The 9,861-nt window shown below is 38.9% G+C and overlaps 2 protein-coding genes across 5 annotated transcripts in view; one reads left to right on the forward strand and one right to left on the reverse strand.

Annotated features, from left to right (window-relative positions):
* LOC148223879 (uncharacterized) overlaps positions 1-9,861 on the reverse strand; it is a 43,556-nt gene that overhangs the window by 9,203 nt on the left and 24,492 nt on the right. Inside the window, exons 3-4 of one of the 4 annotated variants that reach the window (XM_088163138.1) lie at positions 879-941; positions 446-549 (exon numbers count right to left, since the gene is read on the reverse strand). The exons of 1 other annotated variant lie outside the window; for it this stretch is intronic. In XM_088163138.1, the coding sequence (XP_088019264.1) occupies positions 904-941 (38 nt within the window). In that variant the 3' untranslated portion in view covers positions 446-549; positions 879-903. Of the gene's footprint in view, positions 1-445; positions 942-7,855; positions 8,164-9,861 lie in introns of those variants that run through there. 2 more of the 4 variants (XM_088163136.1, XM_088163139.1) reach the window with 2 other exon arrangements.
* Positions 186-7,064, forward strand: TMEM128 (transmembrane protein 128). Its single transcript, XM_088163134.1, has 5 exons — positions 186-326; positions 1,397-1,538; positions 3,462-3,623; positions 4,639-4,747; positions 6,088-7,064. Exons 1-4 carry the CDS (start codon positions 203-205, stop codon positions 4,736-4,738), a joined length of 528 nt encoding a protein of 175 aa, XP_088019260.1. The 5' UTR covers positions 186-202; the 3' UTR covers positions 4,739-4,747; positions 6,088-7,064.

Genomic DNA, 9,861 nt, shown 5'->3' on the forward strand with positions numbered 1-9,861 from the left:
CGCGGTTCCCGGGGCTGTTTGCGTGTCCTGTACCGGCCTCAGCGCGGTTCCCGGGGCTGTTTGTGGCCCGTGCCGGCCTCAGCGCGGTTCCCGGGGCTGTTTGTGTCCCGTGCCGGCCTCAGCGCCGCCGCTGCCCCTCACGCCGGGGCGGTCGCGGCCGCCGCGCTCCCGCCCCGCCGCGTCACTGCCGGAGCGGCCCAACATGGAGCCCGGCGGCGGCGGCGGAGGGGACGCGCTGCCGAGGCTGCGGCGCCCGGGGCGGCGCGGGCCGGAGCTCCGGGAGCCGCAGGAGCCGCAGCCGCCTGTCCGGGGCGGCGGGACGGCCGGTGGGTGGTGCCGGGGCGCGGGGAGCGGGGCCGGGCCCCGCCGGACGGGCGCTGGGGCGGCAGCGGGGTCGCGTCGGGTGGAGCGGCGCGGAGCGCGGCCCCGCCTGCCCTCAGGTGTCCGCTCCTGACTGCGAGCTGGGCGTGGGAGACGCGAGGGGCTCGCTCGATGCGGATGAAGTGCTCGAATGCTCCAGGCCCAAGCTGCAGTAGGATGAGGAGGAATCTAGGAAATGAAAAATAAAGCTGCCTGCAAGCTTCAGCAAAGCTGTGGGCACGCTCGGCTGGCGGCGGTGCCTGTGGAGGAGTCGGCACTGCTGAAGGCACACAGGCCACCAGGAACTCCTGGTGATAAACTTCACAGTGAGACATCAAAACCGCCTCTGACACCGTTTTTAACAGTGTATATAAATCCTGTGTTACATGCTTACTGTCGTGTACAAAAATAGTCTTTCTCATCTGCTCTTTCTGATGTCTCGCTGTCATTAAAACAGTATATGGTAATGAGGGGAAAAACAGAAGGTAGTTTCTTGCACAATAATAGTTGTAGTTTACCTGAAAGTGTGCAGTGTAAGTCAAATTAGCTTCTGAAACTGCAGCTGAAAATTTGTGAATTATCTGTAATTGAGAACAAGAAAATTATTTATGCCTGCAAATTTGTTTTGCAAATACTAAAATTCATAAAGACAGGTACAAATAAATTAGAAAATGGAAATAACCTGAAATTCTATATGCTAGGTTAATGAAAATGCTTTAATAACACTAGGGGGTTTTAATTAGTTAAACAACCCTTAAAAAAATCTCAGTTGTTTCCTAAAAAGACACACAGATATGGTATTGTGCCGATTGTTACTGCTTTATCCTTTTATCAAAGGGTACCTTGCTTAGTCTGTTTCATTTCACTAAATGTTCAAAGCTTTTTAGAATATTTGTAGTACAAAGTGTATTATGATGAGTGGAATAATCTCCCAAGATAAATGAATTAAAAAGATAAAGTATCATGCTTTACGTAACTATAATCATACTCCATTTAATGACTGGCTTTAGTGCTATAATTATGTTCTTATTTGCAGAAGAGTCTACAGCTGTAGAGAAGACGATAAGGCCTCTTAACAGACTGAATATTCATTCTGCATTCTGGATTTTGGCATCAATAGCTGTGACATACTACTTTGATTTTTTAAAAAATGTTAAAGAAACTATGCAAACAGATAGGTAAGGCATCTTTTCTTACAAAAAGGTGTGTTTTAGTCTTACAGTCATACTCAGTTTATTACATCTGGTCACTGTGTTTTAAATCATGGATGAACTAGATCTGCAGTAGGAATAGAGAAATTTGGGACTGGTCATCCTGGAGAAGGCTCAGAGGCATCTTGTCAATGCATGTATATACCTGAAGGGAGGGTGCTAGGAAGACAGAGCCAGGCTCTTTGCAGTGGTCCAGGACAGGACCAGAGGCAGTGGACACAAACTGAAATGGAGGAGGTTCCCTCTGAAGATCCGGAAACACTTTTTTACTGTGAGGGTGACTGAGCACTGAACAGGTTGCCCATGTAGGTTGTGGAGTCTCCCTCCTTGGAGATACTCAAGAGCCATCTGGACATGATTCTGGGAAACTGGCAATAGCAGAGCTTGCTAGAGCAGGGAGGTTGGACCAGATGATCACCTAAGCTGATATTATTGAACTAATTTTGAAGTAAATACAATGCTTAAAATTTGCTAAAATTCGTTTTTTCTCTATCAACTCTGCCATCTATGTATGTGCAAAATTTGCTCTGATAACAGACATTTTAATATTGTATCTTCAAGTTTTCATTTAAGTCCAAGAAATAGCTGCTTGTTTTGTTGGAAGTATTTAGGTTTTGATTTTATTTTTATAATGAGCCCCCTGAAATTAATCCTTAAAGGTCAAACAGAAGTTCATTTCTCTAGAAGACCTCTAGGTGATTTTGAGTAGGTCAGCAAAAGATTAGTGAAACAGTTTCTGTGAAGTAGTTTTTATTTCTAGTCTATTTCTTTTCTATTAAATTATTTTGAATGGGATTGATGTGTGTTAAATGTTTATGGATAGCTTCAGCTGGAAGTGCTTTTAAAGCTCATTGCTTTTGTCATTATTAGATCAGTACCTGGAAGCTACACAGGGCCTTGCACTGTGCTGTGAGGTTCTCTGGAGCTGCTGTCCCAGGCTAGTTACACCCTTCAAATACCTGACTGTCGAAGCAAAACCAGTGACTCCAAGGTGTAATCAAAATTTGGGGTCAGGACCCTGTCTTCCTGCACTGCTTGTCAGTTAGGCCATGGCAACAGTTGTCTTAGTGCAGAATTCTCACTTGGTAGTAACAAGATTTCAAAGTAGCATATTATGTTTGCTGTACCATTCCAGAGGAAATGTTACCTAAGTAGGAGGATCCCTGATTACCCTTTGTAATTTAGTAATCAGGTTATGGTAAGAATTAATTTTTCAAAAATTTTATTTAATACATATTCAGATAAGATTTTGTTAAAGTGCATCTTCCTCCCAAGTTGCCTTATTTGAACAAGTCTTGAAGAGTCTCCTCAGAGTAGCTCAAAAGTGTGACTTCCTAAATAATGGCATACCCTGTGTTTTTATGATTCTGAGTTTAAAATTCTGGATTTCTTCATGGTTTTCTTTAGCAGTTATAAAGAAAAATCTTCTTGCTTCTTGTCTGTTAAATTTGAGAGTTTACAAACTGAAACCATATTAAAGTTTTCTGCAGCATTTCTGTTGCACAGAGATCACCAGTCTAACCTGTAGAGAAAAGCTCCACAGTTGCAGTGAAGCCTGTTTTATTTTATTAGTGACAAAGTGGTTTTGGTGTGGTAGTATAGTAAATTCCTGACAAGATCTGTCACATTGAATTTCCAAAATATTTGAGGGGACAATATATGAAAGGAACGTTTCGTTGCAAAATTAAACTCAGTTGTTTATATTAGACAGCTTTTAAGGTCAAAAAGTGTTTTGTAAAATTCATTTAAGGAAAAACCTACAGGAACTCTAGGCCGGAATCTGTATTTAACAGTTATTGCCTGTTTTGTTTGTAGACTGGAGTGACGATTACTGTGCAAACTGCAATTTGACTGTGCTAAACATGGTTTAATGTGCTTTTCTTCCTGCAGCTGGTGGCTTTCCTGTGGCACTTGTTTAATGGCTGCGTGTTTATCTGTTGCCTTTTACTGCATATTGTATCTTGAGTGGTACTGTGGAATTCAGGACTATGATGAACAGTACCCTGCACTGATTCCTGTTGCAACAGCTACCTTTATAGCAGCAGCAGTTTGGTGAGTTCAAACACTGTATGCAAACTTCGCTAAACATGTGCAAGTCTGGGTGCTAATGACTTCATTTTATAACAAGTATAATTTCTGTAATTCTGCTACATGTATTGGTGACAATACCAGTTCTATGTAGCATAATTTCTTGCACTTTAAACTTTCATCCACAAAGCAAGAGTTGCAACAGTTGAAACGGTATATTGTTTACTTGGAGATGTACTGGATCTTTTCAGTCCTGAAAATTTAGGGGGAAAATGAAGCTTTAGCTTTGTTAATGTAAATTTCTCACCTCTGACAACTACTTATGCAGTTTACAAATTAAGACAAAGGTGCATTCTACCTGAGAAAAAATTCAGCTTGATCAGTTTCTGTCAGAGTTCATTATCAAACAGTCTATAAGTAGCAAACATACACAGAATGTTAGACTTCTGACTATTACCATATGAGCTTTAACTTTTAGTAAGACTTGCTTTACTTATGAGGTTGTATGAGTCAGAACTGAGCAAATGTGAATGAAGAAAATGACATACATTGTGCCAGTATATGCTTTCTGCGTGAAAATTGATTTACTCTTGTTTAGCTTTTGTATCGGAGTATCAGTCAGTATTTGTTGCAATGGTGAAAAAAAGGAAGATTGAAGAAAATAAAGGTTCCCTATGGATTATAATTAGTCAAATCTATAATTCTTGTAAGTTAGTTGTAAAATAAATTGGTTTTCCCCCTGTCTCTTCAGTTAACTGGAATCTGTGTGGATGAAAGTTCAGATTAAGGCTTCTCTCAGATGCCATGGAAAAATCGAAGAGTAGCTCATTTTCAGGGACTTCAGATAAAGATTTTCTGAAAGTAAAAGGTGTCTTTACCCTTTACCCTTGGTGTGTTTTGTTATCAGAAAGAAAGAAGTATATTTCCAGGTTAAGTAATTTAAATCTTATTTCCTCTTTTGACATATTTCTTTTATATGCATGGTGTTTCTGCAATATGACAATTGGGTTTACGAAATACTTTCTTCTTTTATTCCCAGTTTCAATGTTGCCTTGTGGCCTGTCTGGTCATTTTTTACACCTGTGTTGCTCTTCATTCAGTTCATGGGTATTGTGATGCTTGTGTCACTCCTGGGATAAGCCCTTCAGGTAATAATTGAATTTTTTTAAGCACATGAAAGTATTTATGTTGTTTTGGGAATTCCTTTGTTAGACATTCAAGAATTGGGCAGCCATTTAGGGATTTCTTCTCTATGCTTTGTGTACATTCTTAGAATTGTGACATTTTGTGGCATATAGAGTAACCAGAGAACATGCAATTATCCAAAGGGGAAGAGTCTCCTTTCCACTTCTCTAAAATTCCATTCTAGACCTTGAAAGAAACATTAATGAGAATGGGTGGTTTGGGGATGTATAGGCCAAAAACCTGCAGCTTTTACCTAGACTGGGAGAACTTCTTAGTAAAGCTTCTTGTCCTGATAGTAAAGGGGAGAAGATATCAACATCCATGTTTTCTATTTTTTAAAATTAGAAATCTTTGTTATATCTTTGTCTTCAAGTGTGCTGTTTTCATTTTCTGTGATGCACAGCCCAGATCAACCTACTGTGTGGAAAATTGCCAGATACGAGAAGTTCTTTGTTCTTTCTAAAAAGAACTTTTCAAAGGCCAACCCATCTGTTTTATTGACTTGAAAGATGCATTCTCCATAACTGCCACATCTTTTGTTAGGATATACTTATCAAATGAATACAGTGAAATGTAAAAAGCTAAGGAAGACATCAAATACAGCTTAGTAAATAGAGTAAGGGATGTCCCCTATATCACAGGTGTCTCATATCACCCAGGGAAGCTACTCCTTCAGCAGGTCTTGTTTGTTGTACTTCTCAAGGGAATGAGGAGGAAGTCTGTTTGGCTTTGCTTCCCATCACAAATGCTTTATGGTGAGGAGATCCCTCAGCATTTTTAGGAGTGCAGCAAAAAGAAGACTGTGCTGGATTGCTGGATTTAAGAGTGTAGCTTCTTGTACTGACAAAGTTGTAGGCAAAAAGTGTTTAATGGCTGGGATGGTGAAACTCACTTTTTTTTTTAATAACAAACTGAACCACGATTGAATTTTCCCCTCTATTTTCTGAGATATCAAGAGACTTGATTTTTAAGGAGATAACTTCTATTCTGACAAAACTCAGACTTCTGAAAAATACAATACTTAATTCAGAACCTCTTTACTGTGGGAACTTGAGTCACACTTGCTGATAGAAAAGTATCCATGTTTGTTGGTTCTGTCATTAGCTGTGTTCTGTCTGAGCACTTGAAGTATGTGGGTAAATTCTGTATTGGGTCAAATAATTATTTGCCTGATAATTAGGGACAAATTATTACTTAGTGTTCCAAAATCATTAATTCATTTAGTACATGATACAGCTTGTGCAGTATATAGAACGTTCAAATATTTTTGTTAAATTTGGTTTGTTTTTTTCTTCTCTTTCAGCTTCGTGTGAAGGACTCAAGTAACTGTAATCCTGCAGAGTGTATGTCACTTTTGTTACATTCCAGTACTTCTGTTGTTTCTAATACTGCCTGTTTCCTCTAATACAGTAATTCATAATCTACTTGATTTATAAACCAAGGGGCATAACCATAGGAAAAAGCAACTGATTAGTGAATAATTGGAAGATAAATAGGTTTTACATCTCTTAGTAACATGAGGCCTTTCATTTTGTACATCTTTGTAAAGCTTCTATTTATATTTGAATATTGAGCACATGGGTAGTAAGTAATAGCACCTAGTTACTGTTGAAAGGGACCTTTAAATATTATCTTTGGGGGCCTCAAAGGTCACCTACTCGAACTTCCTGCTCAAATCATGTTGTTTGATTTGGAAGTAAGTGATACTTACATCAAGTGCTGTGGGGTTTTAATACTATATTCTTTCCATTTGAATTGACAGGTAAAATACTGTTATCTGGAACCTGTGTTTGTACTTGTAAACTTACTTACAGGAGACAGTTCTTGATCTGTTAAATTACTAATGTTATATATGTTACCATGTAGGAAATACTTTATTATCTAACATCTTGAATTCAGACTGCCAGTGTTTAAAATAAAGTATGAATAGGGATAAGGGAAAGCTGGTTGATATTTGGCAGTGTCATCAATTAAATAAATAAATTCTACTTGTGCTCATACAGTTTGTCCACAGCCAAAGGTGGATGATCAAGCTGTGAATAACCAGCAATGCAATGAACAATATTAACACTACAGAAGAAATTTGGAGCACACATTATTTTGATGTATGCACTGTTTTTCAGTATTCAGGTTGTTTTTTCTTCTGTAAATTAACTTTTCATTCTTAGTAGTGCCTGTTAATGAAGTTGACATTTTCCTTCCTCAACAATGAAGAAGCTGATATTAACTTAAAAGCTACTAGTTATACTCAGTTGGGAAAATAAAATAGCGGTTTTTTAATTAAGTGTCTGTTCATGTTGACTGAGATACTTAACTATCTGAAGACCTGGGCACCATCTAGTTGCTAGACCACTTTTTGTAGATCCTTGTGTAACTACTTTTTCACTCACGCCTTTTGGAAAATAGGAGAATGTAAAAATTGAGTATTGAAACCTGTTCAAATCTACTCCTTGTGAGTATTGCTGAAAGTCTGGACTGTCAAAGGATATTGTCACTTCAATCTGACTTCCTAATTCACACCATTGCTGAACACATGGAATGTTTACTAATGAAAGATATACACATTGTCTTTGGCTGTTACCATTCCATTAACAAAAAAAGGTTGCGACCTAATATTATGTAATACAAAGAATCAGAAAAACCAAAATAAAGTGCATTCAGCACTACTTGAAGTAGTTTGTAGGGTAAGTTAATAGCTTGATTTGTTTAAATGTAATATTTTAGTTTGCCAAAACCAGTCATGCTTCACATCTTTAAAAGTGCAAGTTGCTTATTTTCAGTTTTCATCTTTTAAAAGGTTTTAACAATTTTATGTCTGCATACAGAGGTATGTTTTAGTAACTTTCTTCATTATAATATTTAAAATGCAGTATTTCTCAGGGATGTTTATTATAGCTGTATTTTTATTAGTCAGCTATATAAATGCTCTAGGTGTTTTAAGTTGCCTTGTGATCTGAATTAAAATTACTATTTGCTACATGATTTTTCAAATTCATTCTTCTGAACATCTTAATAAACTTTGTACAAAAGTGATAAATAGTCGTTCAATATTTGTTTAACCGTCTAATTACACTTTTGTGGAGACTTCCATACCATCTCATTGTTTTTTCTATAAAATAGATGTTGATGTTGATTTTAAATATTATAATTGACTCCAAGTATTTTGTATTTCATGTCCCCTCAGCTGGGTTTACTGAAGGTGTAATAGCACTGTTCACCTCTGGGGAGCTGTTTGCCTTCTGACTGCTTTGAAGTCTTCCTGAGAATCCGGGGTAGATATGCTCGTTGTACAAAGTCCAGCAAAGTCTTTCACTAACAGATCTGAGTATCTCACACAATACTCATTCACTTACATGCTCAAATGGAAGTAGTGGCAAATCTGTAAGAATGTAAAACAATTCTTGTTTTAATTTTTGTAACCTGACACATTGCTGCTGCCACTTCTGTGAACTCCTTGCTTTTGTTATTTTCCTTACCACCAAATAAAGAATATAGGGCAAGAGAGCAGAAAGAGGTAGCATAATAATTCCCAAAAAAAATATGAGGCAATTGAAATCCCCACCTCTATTAAGGCTTGAATGTATTCTCTTGATACAGACCACCATGGGTATCTTCTGTGTCCATTTACATTAGTTCATTTCAGGATGAGAATGTGTACCAGCACCAAAGAGCTTTCCTTCACAGGTGACAAGGGCTGCTCTTGGATAATATGAAGTAAAATAGTCCATGCAGTGAAGATTATTTATCATAGTTACCCACAGAAGCTCTGTAAAATAGAAGCATCTTCCTTAGTTATTCTTTGAAGGTTACATCATATGAGATAGAAGTAGGATTTGGTTCTGATAATGATGGATGTAGCTGTGAGCTAGAGGTGATTGAAGCCTGACTGTTTGACTAATTATGCTTTTGATTTATATTGCTGTTAACAGGCCAGAGAGAAACATAGGGCTGGCGTCCTGTTAAGTGCGTTCTTCAGAAGGAAAATTTGCAGAGGGCTTAAAATACTTGTTTCTTGAGAACAGGACAAAATGAATAAAAGACAGGAACTACTGCTTCTTCATGTTTACCTAAATAGGTGGTCCAGAATTCAGTCATTCACTCATTTTGTTTTTCTTCCCTGTTCTTTAAGAGGCTTGTGAACCCAGACACTTATGTATAAGTACGAAAGTGTCCTTTGTTATATGAGAAAAACCCTTTTATTAATTTCTGACTTCAGAAAAGAAAAAGCTTAAAATTACTCCTTTGCCAGAGGAAGTGGAGTCAAATAGATGCTGTATTTTCAATATATCTTTATTATTATTATTATTGTAGTTGAACTAGTGACTTTATTTCATGTGAGATGCAGGTCACTCACTGTAAAAACCAATGTTTTGGGTAATCAATATGTGACCAACAGGTACAGAGAAAAAATATAATACCTGCTTGGCCAGAACAAGAACCAGTCTATCTTGGTGTTTGGCCTCCAAGATATGCTTGGCACCTAAATACCTAAACTTAAGAGAATTCAGCTGAAGTATACTGAAAGTGTATATAAATATTGGGAAAAAGAAGCAAGCTAAATTCTGCAGTAGGTTTTGCTACTTTGAGCTCAGTAGTTTCTTCTCCAGCCAGCAATCCCTATAGTACTGTGTTGTGGGAATGGGACTTTCTAAAGAAAAAAAAAAACTTAAATATTGCCACTTTTGAAAGGTCTAGAGAATTCCTGAAAACCGAGGTTCTGTGTTACCATTGAAAGTAGCGATTGCCCAGAAGAAGATGCCTGTGGGGCCCAGAGCGTGAGGCACGTGTGTGATCCCTCTGCCTCGCCGTGCCAGGGAGCTCCATCAGCAGCTGGTGGCCCCTGGGCTGCAGGGCAGGCTCCAGCCTCACCCGCTCCCAGGTTTTGGCCGTTCCGCGGCTTTCCAGCAGTCGGGCCGGGGGATGGTCAACACACGATGTCTTTCGCATCTTCCTGTCCGGGGAAGGTGTTATACCGCGCAGGTCTCCCAGCACGGACATCACCCCATGTCCCTCCCCAAAGCCAGCAGGGCTGCGAACTACCCTTCGTCCGAGTGACTTCTCCTTCCCGTGGTCTGGA

Source organism: Sturnus vulgaris, chromosome 4 (assembly GCF_052056855.1).
Source record: "Sturnus vulgaris isolate bStuVul1 chromosome 4, bStuVul1.hap1, whole genome shotgun sequence".
Lineage (NCBI taxonomy): Eukaryota > Metazoa > Chordata > Aves > Passeriformes > Sturnidae > Sturnus > Sturnus vulgaris.

Excerpts from the sequence above, each read along its gene's own strand:
- TMEM128 (XM_088163134.1), top strand. The coding sequence starts at position 203 with ATGGAGCCCGGCGGCGGCGGCGGAGGGGACGCGCTGCCGAGGCTGCGG. Across the intron at positions 327-1,396 it reads CCGGGGCGGCGGGACGGCCG|AAGAGTCTACAGCTGTAGAG; the intron begins GTGGGTGGTGCC and ends TCTTATTTGCAG. Across the intron at positions 1,539-3,461 it reads GAAACTATGCAAACAGATAG|CTGGTGGCTTTCCTGTGGCA; the intron begins GTAAGGCATCTT and ends TTCTTCCTGCAG.